Below are 16447 nucleotides of genomic sequence, written 5' to 3'. Positions count from 1 at the left end.
GGTGACACTAAAGTCCTATCTAGGTGGAGCACCCTCTTGGTAGGACTTTAGTGTCACCCACGTGGTTGGGCTTAGTATTGTAAGATTTGTGTGTACATGTTACGTTAATTGTTTTTGTAATCCTTGTAGATGTCCTAGTGACTAGGACGAAATATAGGAAGTATTAAATTCTATTTTAATTCTTTTTGAGTGTTGTAAAAAATCCATTAAGCCTCCGACATGATGTCCTCACAGCACTTAAGCCTCTACACACGAATTCCAAGGAATCCAGGTGACCAGACCTGAGCACAGTAATCCAAATGTGGAAGTATCAACGCTTTATAAAGGGGAACGATAACCTTTTTATCTCTGGATGTTAGTGTGTTCCTTAATAACCACGTAATTCTATGTGTAATCTTGGACACCTTAGCAATGTGTCCCCTGAACTTCATCTCCCTATCCACCAACACCCCTAAGTCCCTGCCTCATCAATCTCTTGGAGTACCATTCTATTAATGTAGTACACATCCGGTAATCTTTTAATCCCAAACACATAACCTTACACTTTTCATTGTTGAACTAACATCCATTACCTTTTTCCCATTTTGCCAGCTTATTTAAATCATCCTGCAAACTCTCAACATCAGCTTGATTTTTTATTTCACTACCCAACTTTGCATCATCAGCAAACAACTGAATATCTCCCCTCAAGCCATTTCCTATATCATTTATGTACAAATTAAACAACACTGGTCCAAGCACAGAGCCCTGAGGCACACCACTGGTCACCTGCCTCATTCTGGACTCAGCTCCTCCATACACCACCTTATGGTATCTCTCCCTGAACCATTCTCCTATCCATATCACCAATTTAGTATCCATTCCCATCTGCTCCAATTTGCATAACAGTGTTATATGGGGTATCCTGTCAAAAGCCTTAGCAAAATCCAGAAGTACCACTGTGTAGCCATTTCCTTTGTCCAACTCAGATGTCATTCTATTATAAAAAGTTAATAGATTGCTAGGTAGGATCTACCTTTAACAAAACCATGTTGACCCCTATAGAGTATCATATCTTGATCCACCCATTCTTGAATTTTGTCTTTAACCAACTTTTCCAATACTTTTACCACCACTCCTGAGATGGTGATTGGTCTGTAATTCACTACCACAGTTTTAGAGGAGCCACCTTTATGCAAAGGAACTACTTTGCCTTCCTTCAACTCCCTAGGGACCATACCAGAGTTCAAACTTATGTTAAATAACCAGAGGCATTGACAATTCCTTTGCACATTCATGCAACACCCGAGTTGATATTCCACGTAAACCTACAGCAGTGTTTGCATTTAAATTTTGCAATATATTAAATACCTCTGATTTCTTAATTTCAATTCTCACATGTACAGAGATATTCTCATTTGGGTGATAGACTTTTGAAAAGTGATCACTCAGTAACTCGACTATTGCATCTGAATTTGTCACCTCAATACATCTGCACCCACTAAAGTTATTCTTCCGAAGTTATTCTTCCGAAGTAATTCTTCCTTTTACTTGCCACATATCAGAAGAAATCTTTGGGATTACCCTTGATCTCATTGGCTAAGTTCTTCTCATAATCAGATTTAGCTTTTCTTACTATGCTGGTAACCTTCCTAGCTTGAGCCTTGTACTGATCACCTTTCTCCTTGTATATTCTCCATAGCATTTTCTTTTTTTTGCAGATCGAGCTTGATACTTCTGCTCATCCATCTAATGCCTATCTTGTTTGTCTTCCTGACCATGGGGACACAATCTGATATTGCTTTCCTCAGTTACCCACTGATTTTATCCCATGCACTGCTAACATTTTCCTCCTGCAATGTGTTCTGCCATGGGATGGCTGCAAGCTCACTCCAAAGCTTGTTATAATTGCCTAACCAGTAGTTCCATATATATACCCCTTCTTAACAGAAAAATCCACAGATTTTGAAACCTCCCAATTGATATCACCATAATTGAAATCCCCATAATAATCATTAATCCTGCACTCATTGCAATAATAATGCCAATAACTTTTTTTGGGCCAAGTTTGGCCAAGAACTTACCAATGTCAAAAACTCCTCTCTCTTATTTTAGATACCTCTGGCATTAGTATACACAAACTCCAGTATTCCCTTCATATCTATATTAGAGCAAATGTATATCCAAATACCACATTTGAAACAAAACTAGATTAAAGCATATAATTAAAAAAATTGAGGAAAAAGTGAGGTAAACATTGCTTGAAAAATTGGATATTTGAATTGTGTTAGCAAAAGCATGTAACAAATTGGAGGTGGAATCAAGGGCGAATGCTGGTCTTGAAATTCACGCTTGCTCTTTTTATCATTCAGGGAGTGAGAGGTGTGATTGAAGTCTGATTAGCGGAATAATGAATTACTGACCATTTAAAACTATATATCTATCTTTTTCAATTTAGCTACTTGAATCCAAATTCTACCCTACGGTTCTTCTTTATGAACTGGTCAATAACATCATCATAAAAAGTTGGTTGTAACTTAATTTTCCCAAGCAACTTGTAAAGGCTGCTGAATCTCACTGGCTAGAGCTACTTTCACTGCGTATGGCTTGTGTTTAAGACGACATGAAGGGAGCAGAAATGGCTATGCACATGCATGAAATCACAGTGCTGCTGAGAGGACTTGGAAGCTCCTACAGCCGAACAAGCCAAGGTAGCTTTGACTAGACGAGCAAGCATTGGCCTTCAATACAGAATGCACAGCTCAATTATTGCCGCGCAAGCTTAAGATGTCTTCCGTCTACAAAAATAAAAGCCTAAATGGAATGCTTATAAATGCATGCATTTATTAATAAATAAATATTACTTCTTTCTCAATTAATGAGCTTGTGCAGCAAGCATGGAGAATTCGCCCCTGGGTGGAATGAACATTGTTGATTGATCTGATCTGATTTTCCCTTTCAGTTGTTTCCGACCATAGGTGACTTTGTAGGCATTGCCCACAAAGTATTCTCGGTGAGATTTTTACAGGGCAGTTCACTATTGTTTTCCCCAAGCCCCCAGTTTAATCCAGCCTCAGGACTGGCATATAACTGGGACGTATTCATGACTGTAACCCATATGGGTTCACAGGGCTGGTTTGTCTGTTCTGGGGGATGAAAAACCCTAGTTTCTGGGTGAAAAAAAAAAAACCCTGCCTCTGCATGAGACCTGCTAACTCACCTTTAGTCGAAAGAGACCAGATAAAGGTTCCTCACATCACTGAACGGGAATCGAACTCAGGTCTTTCTGACCAAAGGGCTTCATTTATACTGACTGAGCTACGGAGGCTCCCATTGTTGATTAGAAGTAAGATTTCTTTTTGAAGTGATTCTCAAATTCTTTGGGTGATTTTCCTTTATCCATTTCTTTGCCTAACTTTTCAAATGCTTGTAAGTTTAGTTGAAATGGAGGAGGAACATGTGATATATGTGATTCCTGTGAAGTGCCATAGGGATCTGTTTTGGAACCGCTATTGTTTAACTTGTATGGTAATGATATTGGTACTGGCTTAACTGGAGATATGCAGTTGTTTTCGGATGATTTGGGGATTGTTTGGGAAATACTTCTCATAGTTCTTCTTATATACAGCCTGATCAATGCCTTATGCAAGAGAACCATAAGGCATTGATCAGGCTGTATATGGACTACTGTGCATAAATTTGGCTGTCTGGTTTGCAAGCTTGCAATTGCATTAGAAAGTGTAGACCTCTGGAGGAATCATTGAGTCCTCAATTATTCCTCATACTGCTACTTGGACTACCTCAGGAACGCCATACAGAATAGTGGTAGCAAAATTATTTGCTGGGTGATCTGGAAGTCTCATATAGAATTACCATTATGTTCAGTCTAGTGCAGGGGTGGCCAACTACACATCCTTTTGGAGCCAAAATAATTCTGGTAAGACTTAGAAGAGCTGCAACCTTTGACTGATGCAATGGTACAGGAGTAAGTGAGTGTGTTCATGCTGAGGTGGTGGGGAGTTGGGGTTGCAGAAGCTATGCCTGCCCACCACAATACGTTAGATACAACTTATTAAATCTAAATATAGATCTGTTTTAAATGATGAACATTTGAACTAGCTTGTAAGAACTGCTTAGATTAATTACACACCTAATTTTGTTTTCTAAGAAAATAGATACAAGGAAGGCCTCTTCTAGTAAATAAGTATCTAAAATTATTGTTTTGACTTTAAAATTATTCTAATTGTTCAAAGTAAACTTAATTTAATGTGTTTTGAATTAAACTTTTTTATTGCAGTAATTTTTATTAACCCTATTTTTCTCTCTTTTTGTTTTATTTTGTTCCTCTTTTTTGTTGTCTCCTTTTTTTCTTTTTATTTTTTCCTGGTAGAGTGTGAAGAGCCACGTAACACATGGATGCGAGCCGCATTGTGGCCACCCCTGGTCTAGTGTCTAGTCTATGGAATATCAGTTTTAAAGCTGCACCCCTTAAAAGAAGAAATGCTTTGCCTGTTTTAATGTCTGACATAATTCTGAAAAAAAAAAACATTACTCATAATGCATGTTAGAAGAATGGAAGGAAAAGTAACCAGCACTCTACTCTGTAAACCAAACATGATTTTTTGGCTACCTCAAACCCATACCAGACATGCTAGTGATGTCTGGTATGGATGTTTATTATCACTCATGATAATGTTTAGTGGAGGAAATACAAATCAACAGATAAAATTACTAAATTTATTATACTAAATACTAAATTTATTGATAATAAATTATTAAGTCAGTATTTTGCCTCGGTCACCAAGGCACTTTCATGAACACAAAGAAAAAAGAATTACTGACAATCCCAAAATGATGGTCTCCCTGATTTTTTGGCAAAGTGAGGCAGCTGATATTCAGGTTTTAGTGAATGTTGTAATGCTATGGCAGATTCTAGAAATAATCTCTAGGATTTATATCTGTTCCTGAATAAAAATGAAGTTTTACCCATTGGATCCATTGGTTCACATTCATGACATTGCCTGCTGTTCCAGAATGGCTCTAATGAAGGTAATGGACATAATTTCTGTGTTTTTTCCTCCAAATGGATATTGACAGTTCTTTCTGTTTATCTGAAATATGAAAGTTTGCAGGAGCAAGGGATGCTGTATACCCTCAGGATCGTAAAGATGATGAAGAGGATCTTTTTGAAAGCAGATAAGAGCTAACTGAATTTTGGTATGGCTTGAAGGAGATGTGTATATCATATCTTTTTAGGATGTGTGTGATTTTTTCTAAAGTTCCCTGGATGTAGGGAATGGAAACAGATATTTTTTTCATATGTGATTGAGTTCTTTGGAGAGACTAATGTGGTCCAAGCAGATTCTAGCTCTATTTGCTAATGTTTTGATGATGTCATATTGTGATGTAATAGATGTGTCTTCCAGTGTGGTAGTTTTTCTGGATGGAAAAGTAACCAAACTATAAAGGATAAGGCTCTGTGTTGGCAGTTGGATGATCAGAGTGATCAGAGCAGACAGTTCTTGTTTTCCTTTTCAGTGGTGAAACAGATCAGGGAGATAGACTGTTAACTACATTCAAAAGATGAATCAAATTAATGAGTCATAAATCTTGCATATATTAGCTCGTATCTCATTCACAGCTGAAGTACATGATATTACACTATTAGAGTTCAAAGGAACAATTGTAGTAAGTTGAATAGGTAAAAATTATTTAAAATAATTATTAATTAGAAAAGAGCTTGTGTAGCTCAGTGGATGTGGCGTTTGCATACCACGGCGCTTGGCCGCACGAAGGAAGACTTGGTTTCAAGTCTAGTCGGCGACTAGAGGAAATTTTTCTAAGCCTTTTTTCGACCGGTTCCCGAGTTAGTCGATCTCTGGCACGGGCAAGTGGGTTTTTCCTCCCGGAAACTCATGTTTTTCGTCCTGTAAACTCGAGAAAATTGACCGTAGAACCCACATTATTTCAGACATTAAATATATTGTGTTAGGGACCACAAGATGGTGGCACATTTGAGCAATCTCTCTTCACTGTGTACCGCTTAATTAGTGATAGTCTTGGGCCATTTATCTCTGATTGGTACCAGTGGAGATTGAGCTGCCCACTCAGTCTCCAAAAGTTAGATAGGGCTAAATGGCCTCGCCTACTCCCCGTATATGGGAATAAAAAGGCGTTAGCTGATTTTTTTTTTTTTTTTAATTAGAAAAAAAACTTATGAACAATTAATAGCAATCACTTCCTAAACTTAGTTTTTGGCATACAGTCTGATCAGTTCAGGTTCAGACAATTTCTTAGCATTTCACATGTTTCAAGGAAAATGCAATTGAATTTGAACTTGCTGGAGTGAAGAAGTTTTATCTAGTTCTAAAGATCTCTATGCCTAGTGTAAATAGCATGAAAAGCAAGGCCAGACTTGTCAGATTCCAAAAATATAATATAGTCTTGATGTTCTTCAATTCTAATCAAGGCAGAACTGCCAGTCTGTCCAATATAGGAAAGATGACACGAGCAGGGTGTGTGATACACTTGGTAAGGAAAGAGATAGTAATGTGTATGCTTTGTTGATTGTAGGAAGGAAGACATTTTCTAGGCTGGTTTGAAGGAAGCATGTAGATTGAATTTGTGAAGAATCCTTGCTATTTGTTCTGAGGTTCCTTTAAAGTAGGGTATTAAAATTCTTTTCACATCCGATTATAGTCTGGTAGGATGATAATTATCAAGAATTTTTTGAATGATAGTTTTGTTGTAACTATTACATATCAGCAGGGGAAAATTCTCCATGCTTCCTGCGCAAGCTCATTAATTGAAAAAAAGTAATATTTATTTGTTAATAAATGCATGCATTTATAGGCATTTCATTTAGGCTTTTATTTTTGTAGACAGAAGATGTCTGAAGCTTGTGCAGCAATAATTGAGCTTTGCATTGTGTATCGAAGTCCGATGCTTCCTCGTCTAGTCAAAGCTACCTTGGCTTGCTCAATTGTAGAAGCTTCCAGGTCCTCGCAGCAGCACTGTGATTTCATGTGCACGCATAGCCATTTCACGTCGTCTCACTCTCTTGCTTAAACACAGGCCATATGCAGTCGATGTAGCTCTAGCCAGTGAGCTTCAGCCAGCCTTTACAAATGTGATGTTGCTTAGGAAAATTAAGTTACAACCAACTTTTTATGGCTATGTTATTGACCAGTTCATAAAGAAGAACCGTAGGGTAGAATTTGTATTCAAGTCGCTAAATTGAAAAAGATAGAATATCATTTGTAAAATAAATGTTGTATTTGTGTGATTAAATATATATAAATTTCTAAATATATAGTTTTAAATGGCAAGTAATTCATTATTCCGCTAATCAGACTTCAATCACACCTCTCACTCCCTGAATGATAACAAGAGCAAGCTTGAATTTCAAGACCAGCATTTTCCCCTGGATATCAGATTGCTTTTAATTTTATTAATTTCATCTAAGAAAAGGTGATCAGAAGAGCAGATCATATGACTTTGTGTACAAGACTCCTGATAATACCAAAAGAGTTGGTAGTGATAATAGAGACAAATAACTTGACTGGGAACTAGGAAAATGTAAGATTGGATATCAGAAGGTTTTTGAGAAGGATAAAAGATAATAGTGTGATAGGAAAGGTAGTTGCTGTGTTGCCAAGGTATGACAGTGATAAGATGAGGCAGAGAGCAAAGATTGAGAATGATATTATTATTATTACATGACACCTCCAAGGAGTCCAAAGACTCATCGAGGGAGAGCACCTACTCTACAATTATCTGTCTCTACCACTCAATTCACCAACTACAACGAACCGCATCTACACCAATGCCATCTACCGCCAACCACTACCACTGGTATTTTTGCAGACAATCACAAACTTCCATGCCCATGGCAGGATTCGAACCTTTTGGCTGGAGAACGGATACACTAACCACTCATCCAACCAAACCGGCAAATAATTTTTATTATTGTATTCTAAATTAATACCTTCTAACATTCAAACTCGATATATCTCAGAAATCTCAAAAAGCTTCGTTCGCCCGATGTAGGGCTTGAACCCATGACCCTGAGACTCTATCAACTCAGTCGGTATAGTCTCGAGCCCTACCGACTGAGCTAGCTGGGCTACAAAAAGACTATGTTCAAGTCTAGTAACCAAGAATTGAACTTAGGTCTATCTTTGGATAGAGTTTGCACTTTGTACTGCAGAGTGCAAACACCCTTCCACTGAGCTACACAGGCTCTAATAAAAGTTCCTCTAGTCTGTGACTGGAATAGAACTTACATTGCTCTTCCTTTGGCGATCTAGTGCTGTAGACAGCTCACACCACTTCCACTGAGCTACACAGACCTAATACATTAGTGAAAATTTGTGAAGAGAAAGGAGTACAATAAATTTAGTTTAATCCTTTATCCAAGTGTGTGCAAACAAAGTTTGCACCTGAAAGTATCTTCAGGACTGGGGTAAAGTGGTACAACACCGGGCGACTCCTTGCAAAGGTGGAGCAAGCTACCAACACTCCTATCTCAGTATCTCCCATAATGCAAATCACATCTCCTTGCGGATATGTATAATGTTATGCATTAAGGGAGGGGCCACTACCCAGGCTAGTTTCGACCTTTATTCAGGTCTCTTCAGTGGGAGCTAGACCCAAGTGGAGATACCAAGGCAGATGCATTAGCAAGGTCGTCTCCTCTTATAGGAGCTGCCAAAATGGTGTGCCACCTTTTTATTAAATTACTCTGGATTTAGAGAAAGATGTTGAAAGTTTATTTTTCACTTGGTCAGACTATAATAAATTTAGTTTAATCCTTTATCCAAGTGTGTGCAAACAAAGTTTGGCCTGAAAGTATCTTCAGGACTGGGGTAAAGTGGTACAACACCGGGTGACTCCTTGTTGGTAGCTTGCTCTACCTTTGCAGGGAGTCGCCCGGTTGTACCACTTTGGTAAAACACCGGGCAAATAAATTAACTGTGGAAAGGGTACAAAGGCGGATAACAAAGATGGTTTCAGGACTGTACAATGATAGTTATGAGAATCGGCTGAGGGAATATGGACTGCAGAGTTTGGTGGATAGAAGAAGGAGAAGTGATATGATTGAGACTTTTAAACTGTTGAGAGAAGGTTACAGGATTGACACTGGGGAGTTCTTTCGCTTGGTTGAACAGCATGAAGGAGTGATGACAAGAGGCCATCCCTGGAAGTTACGGAAGGAAACTGTGAGCAAGAGGGTGAGGAGTGGTTTCTTTGCATGGAGAGTGGCTGAACCATGGAATGCATTGCCTGATGGAGTGGTGAGAGCGAGAACGGTCAATGAGTTCAAGGAGTGGTATGATAGACTTTGTGTTTCTTAGGGGGGGAACCTCCCCACGATGAGTCTTGATAGACTGTGTTTCTCAGGAAGGACTTCCTACGATGAGTCTTTTGACTCCATGGAGGCCTGAATAATAATAATAATAATAATAATAACAACAACAATCCCCCCCTTCACAACAATATGGAGTTACTAAGACACTATTCAACAGGGCTAAACTAATCTGTTCAAATGACCAAGCCCTAACCACTGAACTAAATCACATCCTTAACACTTTCTCAGCCAATGGCTACACCCACCCAAAGAAATACTAAAACCAGTTATCCACAACCCGCCTCCCCCCTCTTCCCAAAAAAAGATTACTCCAAATCCATCACCATTCCCTACATCCGAGGTAATTTATCATATTACCTCGGATGTAGGGAATGGTGCATATAAGCATTTTTTTACAAGAATTATCCAAGTGTGAGTAAACAAAGTTTGCGCCTGGAAATATCTTCAGGACTGTAGCAAGGCGGTGCAACTGTTGGCAACTCGGAGCAAAGGTGAACCAAACTCTCATAACTCCTTGTCTCAGTATCTCCCAGCATGCACAACACATGTCCTTGCAGACATGTATAATGCTATGCATTCTATGCATTGAGGGAAGGGCCACTACTCAGACCGGTTTCGACCTTTATTGAGGTCTTGTCAGTGGGAGGCAGACCCAGAGGTGGTGACACTAAGGCAGAAGGAATGGAGAGGTCATATTTACCTATATGAATTGCAAACCGGTGTACCACCTTATTAGTAAATTACTCTGGATTTAGAGAAACATGTTGGAAGTTTATTTTGCACTTGGTTAGACTATAATAAATTTAGTTTAATCCTTTGAGTTGCCAACAGTTGCACCACCTTGCTACAGTCCTTTTCAGGTGCAAACTTTGTTTGCTCACACTTATATAAAGGATTAAACAAAATTTATTATAGTCTAACCAAGTTCAAAATAAACTTCCAACATCTTTCTCTAAATCCAGAGTAATTTAATAATAAGGTGGTACACCGGTTGGCAACTCATATAGGTAAATATGACCTCTCTATTGCTTCTGTCTTTGTGTCACCACCTCTAGGTCTGCCTCCCACTGACGAGACCTCAATAAAGGTCGAAACCGGTTTGGGAAGTGGACCTTCCCTCAATGCATAGCATTATACATCTGCAAAGACATGTGCTGTGCATGGTGGGAGATACTGAGACAAGGAGTGATGAGAGCTTGGTCCACCTTTGCTCCGAATTACCAACAGTTGCACCACCTTGCTACAGTCCTGAAGATATTTTCAGGCACAAACTTTGTTTGCTCACACTTGGATAAAGGATTTAACTAAATTTATTATAGTCTAACCAAGTGCCAAATAAACCTCCAACGAGTTTCTTGAGTTTTTGAGGGACAACTACTCAAGCAGTATGTAACAGAAGGTACACGAGGATTGAGGGTCATTGATTAGATCAACTCATCAAAAAATGTTATTATTAATGACATGCCAAATCACCCTCTAGTTGGTGAGAGCGACCATGAAGTGATTACCTGTGTGGTTGCCAGCAGTGTAAGTACTTCTGTGAAGAAGGGATATATGTAGAACTACAAGGTTGGTGATTTTGAGAAGCTCAGGAGACTGCTTGCAGATGTAGAATGGAATGAGCAGTTGGATAAAAAGGAGATCAATGTTGCTTGGGTAATATTCAAGAACTATCTAGTAGAAGCAGTGTCTAAATGAATTGAAAAGGTCAGAAGGTTAAATATGATAGGTGTGAAATGATGTATGAAGAGATTAAGCATGAAATAGAGGAAAAAAGGCATTATAGAGGCATACCAACATAACATTGGTAAGGGTAAAAAAAAGTGCAGTATGAGAAGCAGTTAACTAATGAAGCCAAAAAGAATCCTAGGGAGTTCTTTCAATATGCATTGTTATTTTTTTTATTATTATTATTCAGGCCTCCATGGAGTCAAAAGACTTATTGTGGGAGGTCCTTTCTAAGAAACACAAGTCTATCAAGATTCATCGAGGGAGGTCCCTCCTAGGAAACACAAAGTCTATCATACCACTCCTTAAATGCATTGACTGTTCTCGCTCTCACCACTCCATCAGGCAATGCATTCCATGGTTCAACCACTCTCCATGCAAAGAAACCTCCTCACCCTCTTTCTCACAGTTTCCTTTCGTAACTTCCAGGGATGGCCCCTTGTCATGACTCCTTCCCGCTGTTCAACCCAGCGAAAGAACTCCCCAGCGTCAACCCTGTAACCACCTCTCAACAGTTTAAAAGTTTCAATCATATCAATCATATGTAGCCAGCAAAAAAAAAAAAAAAAAAAAAAAAAAAAAGAATGATTATGGAAGGATGACATTGATTGGAGAAAATGGTATAAGAACAATTGCTGTGGAGGATTTAGTTGAAATATTCATCATTGAGATATTCATACAAATTAATTTATAAGGGTTTTCATCCTGATCAGAGTGGAATCATGAGAAACTTAAGTGTTACAGGACATAGGAGAGGATGGCTTAATTGTGAGTGAGCAGGAAGTATTTAAGGAAATAAATAACGTTGATGTGAATAAGGTAATAGGATTTGATGAAGTATCACCACACATCTTAAGGGAATGTTACAGGGTATTGACACTAGCATTAAGATTTGGAGTACTTTGTCATCCATTTCCACAGAATTATTAATATCTGGTCCAGTCAACACTTAATGCACCTTTGATTCATCATTTGTCTGCCTTCTATGCATATTCTAATTTCTAAAAATGTTTTCTTACACCATGGCAAATCTCTTCTCATACCACACTTTCTCTTTCTTTATTACTATGCTTGTCATCATTTACAACAAGGATGTATGTTCACAAAGTGCTCATTAAATAATTTTGATACATGCTATGCCATCACTTTACTACCACAGTAAGTGGCAAATGTTTTCTTACGTCATGTCAAATCTCTTCTCATACCACACTTTACTACTATGCTTGTCATCATTTCTCTAACCTGCATTCTATACCCCCTCGTGTATTTGATCACTATTGATTGTCTTGTACCTCCTCCATGACATCTTCTTTTCTATAGCTTGCCTGAAATTTATCTATTTCATACCTACTCTGTTTAAGAAATTAATTTATGAAACTTATCTACGGATAGCAGTGTCAGGAACTATTAATTATTAGCTATAGAAATGTCATGTCATTAATTAATTCAAGAAATGAATACAATTCAAGAAAATTTATATTATTATTATTATTATTACTGATTAAAGTTCAATATATTACATATATTGAACTTTGAAATCATTTACACTCCTTCATTCACAATGCATTCTGGCAATACATTCCACTTAGCCACAACTCTCCATGTAAAAAGTTAACTTCTCATACCCTTCTTCACCACATCTTTATATAACTTCTAAGGATGGCCTCTCGTTTTCCCATCTCACTGTCCAATCTTTTTATAATCCCTTCATAACTTGAAGGTCTCATATCATAATTTCTTTTCCTCCTATTTACCAAACTTCCCAATCTACATTCCCTCAACTGCTCAGTATAACCAACACTTTAATATTACTTTGGTCAGTGGTATCTGGATCCTCTCTCTAATAATTTATCTTGATTATCTCAATATATCAACTCTTTCACTTAATTTGTTTAAAATGCCACATGAATATATGAAACATTTGCTTTGCCAATATTTTTAGCTATCTTTTGTAAAACTTGACAAATATCAAACTACTGATTACTAAGTGTGTTCTTATTTTATCATTATACATGGCTTTGCATTTCCTTATAGGATGAGGAAGGATATTGATGTGTTACTCTGGGCATCTAGTGAGTTTCATGTTGTAGTATTTGTATGGGTGACCATCATGCTTTGTACTGTAACAGTGATGTATCCAGTATTTTGTTACTGGGTCCAGAATAGGCCTTTATCTCAGAAACCAGGTAAGCTTCACAGAAGACATTCAATAACAGTATTTGTAAAATATATTGCCTGTGTTATTCTTTGATCTGTAAATGAAACTTTTGTTTGCTCATCTTGCATTGCAGATGTGGCAGCTCTGCAAGAGGATTTGAATAACCTAGACAGATGGACAAATGAATGGGGATGTTAGTTTAATGCAGCAAAATGTAAGCCTTGAAGTTTGGGATATGTTGATGGGAGGCTGCATACCCGATTGGAGGAGCTGTACTAGAGGAAGTAGGAGAGACAAGAGATCTGGGGATGATGATTGATAGAAAACTGAAATTCAGAGAACATATTGCAAAGGTGATGGAGGTAACCCGGAGGATTGCTGCAATACTGAGAAGGACCCTGACCTGCAGAGATAAAAGAGTTTTCGTTCCATTGTATAAAGACCCTGATCAGACTACACTTAGACTATTGTTCTCAAATTTGGTCCCCAGGATTTTAAGGGGATAAATTAACTGTGGAAAGGATACAAAGATGGTTTCAGGACTTACAATGTTAATTATGAGGATCGGCTGAGGGAATGTGAACTGCAGCGTTTGAGAGACAAAAGAAGGAGAGGTGATATGATTGAGAGGTTGTTACAGGGTTGACACTGGGGAGTTCTTTTGCTTGGTGGAACAGCTGGGAGGCATGATGACAAAGGTCATCCCTGGAAGTTGCAAAAGGAAGCTGTGTGCAAGAGAGTGAAGAGTGGATTTCTTTGCATTGCACCGTGGAATGCATTGCCTGATAGTTTTGGTGAGAGAAAGAATGGTCAGTGAGTTCAAGGAGTGGTATGATAGACTTTGTGTTTCCTAGGAAGGACCTCCCTAGAGGTCCTTATTATTATTATAATAATTAAAATATATTCACCAGCCTGGTTGACCGAGTTGCTAACGTGTCTGCTCTCAAGCCAAGAGGCTGCCGATTTGAATCTTACCCATGCATGGATGTTTGTGATTGTCTTCACCTTTGCACATTCATTCATACAAGTGAATAAACACTCTCGCAAGATGGACTGGGTCACCATGGGAGAAGTAGGCCCAACCCTCCTGCAATGGGAGAGGCCTTTACCCCAGCAGTGGGGGAAAGATACAGGCTGGAAAAAAATAAAAATAAAATAAAATATATATATATATATATATATATATATATATATATATATATATATTATATATATATGTCATGTCATATCCCCACATGCCCCGAGGGCACAGAGATCTGACGTATGTCAGTTTATAGGTCAAAGATAACCCTGTGAGAATCGCCAGTCCTCAGTAGAGTGCCAGCAGCAGCAAATGACAGATCCCTTCCAACTACTAACCATGCTCAGACTTGCTTAACTTTTCAGTGAGCCATTAGTAGCAGAGACTCTACCAATCGACCAACCTTTGCTGGCATATATATATATATATCTGTATGCCGGCCTGGTTGGCCAAGTGGTTAGCATATTTGCTCTCGAGCCAAAAGGCTGCAGGTTCGAATCCCACAATAGACAAGAAATGTTTGTGATTGTCTGTGAAAATACTGGTTGTGGGTGGTAGATGGCATTGGTGTATATGATGATGGTAGTTGTGATTCATTGTAGTTGGTGAATTGAGTGGTGGAGACAGAGTTGCAGAGTAGGTGTCCTCCCTTATGAGTCCCTTGGACTCCCTGGAGGTGTCACATAATAATAATAATAATAATAATATATATCTTCTTTTGAATTTAAGTGTAAATTTGAAATTTTAGTAGCTGCCATAGAAATTTAATTTAGTTCGACCTTCAGATTAATAATATGTATTTTTCTTAGTAAAATAATACTTGATTCACTGTTTTATACAGTTCACTCTCACTATAATAAATGTGTAGAGCTATAGAAATGATTTGTTATAGTGGATGGTTGGTCTCCATTCAGGAACTATCTGGCAGAGGCAATGACTGAATATATTGCAAAGGTCAGGAGATTAAATAAGGTAGGCCTAAAGAGGATGACTAAATGGATGACTAAAGAGGTAAAAGCATGCAATCTTAAAGAAAAAGTCATTCATGAGGCAGCACAAGATGAGTGGCAATAATTATCAGTCACATGAGAAGCACAAAGAGCAAACAAGGAATTTGACTTGCTCAGTAAGTATAGCAAAAGTGCAGTATGAGCAGCAGTTAGCAAATGAAGCTAAAAGAAATTCTAGGGAGTTTTTTTATATATATGTGGCCAGTAAAAAGGAAGAATGATTATGGGAGGATGATATTGGTCAGTGATAATGGTTGAATAATGAACACTGAGGAGGAGGATGTAGTAGGGGTGTTAAATGAGCAGTTCATTGAAGTATTCTATCTTTGTGATCATAATGCCCAACTTTCAGAAGAAGTATATGAGGAATTCAGTAAACTTGATGTCAACAAGGCTGTGGGACTTGATGGTATAACACTGCATGTCTTGAGGGAATGTTCTAGGGAGTTAACAACCGCTTTAACTTACTTTTTAACATCAGTCTTAAATTTACCCAAGTTCCAACAGAGTAGAAAGAAATTAAAATTGTCCCACTTCATAAAGGGGGTGATAAGATTAAGGTTTTGAATTATAGGACAATCTGCTTGTCTGAAGGTGTGGTCAAGGTGTTGAAGAAGCTAGTGAGGACAAGTATTCACAACTGAGTTGATGGCAGTAAAATTCTCTTTAATGGACAGCATGGCTTTATTAAAGGAAGATTTTGTTTTAGCAATCTGCTTATTATTATAACAAGGTAATAAATACATTGGAAAAGGGAGATGCATATACAGTAGTATATTTAGATTTTGCAAAAGCCTTTCGATAGATTGCCACATGACAAACTAGTAGTTAAATGGGTTAGGATACTGGATTAGCACATTGGATTGGAGATTGCTGTCTGATAGGTATCAGAAGCTTGTGTATAGGGGAGTGATATCCAAAAAGAAGAAAGTCACTATTGGTGTGTCCCAGAAGTCTGTTTTAGGGCTCATTATTGCTTAATTAGGGGCTTAAATGGTGATACATAGTTGCTTGCAGATAATGCAAAGTTGGGGATAGCTATGAGAAGTAGAGCAGATGTAGCTTTGCAAGAGGACCTAAATAGACTGCCTGAATGGGTGAGTGTATGGGATTTAATGTATCAAAGTGTAAGGTTTTAAAATTTGTAAAGCAAAGATGGGATGCACAGTATAGGATTAGTG

The 16447-nt window shown here is 38.1% G+C and overlaps 1 protein-coding gene across 4 annotated transcripts in view; it reads left to right on the top strand.

The window, feature by feature from the left end:
• The window catches only part of LOC150103699 (sterol O-acyltransferase 1-like), a 246292-nt gene that overhangs the window by 117327 nt on the left and 112518 nt on the right, over positions 1 to 16447 (top strand). For all 4 annotated transcript variants that reach the window (XM_090396650.1, XM_090396649.1, XM_090396652.1 and 1 more), the window contains exon 6: positions 13112 to 13263. In XM_090396650.1, coding sequence (XP_090252776.1) covers positions 13112 to 13263 — 152 coding nt within the window. The remainder of the gene's footprint in view (positions 1 to 13111; positions 13264 to 16447) is intronic.

This window comes from Typopeltis vanoorti, chromosome 8 (assembly GCF_054136105.1).
Source record: "Typopeltis vanoorti isolate ZY-2024b chromosome 8, IOZ_Tvanoo_1.0, whole genome shotgun sequence".
NCBI lineage: Eukaryota > Metazoa > Arthropoda > Arachnida > Uropygi > Thelyphonidae > Typopeltis > Typopeltis vanoorti.
The sequence above is the reverse complement of the archived record's forward strand: the minus strand, read 5'-3'. Positions and strand labels throughout refer to the sequence as shown.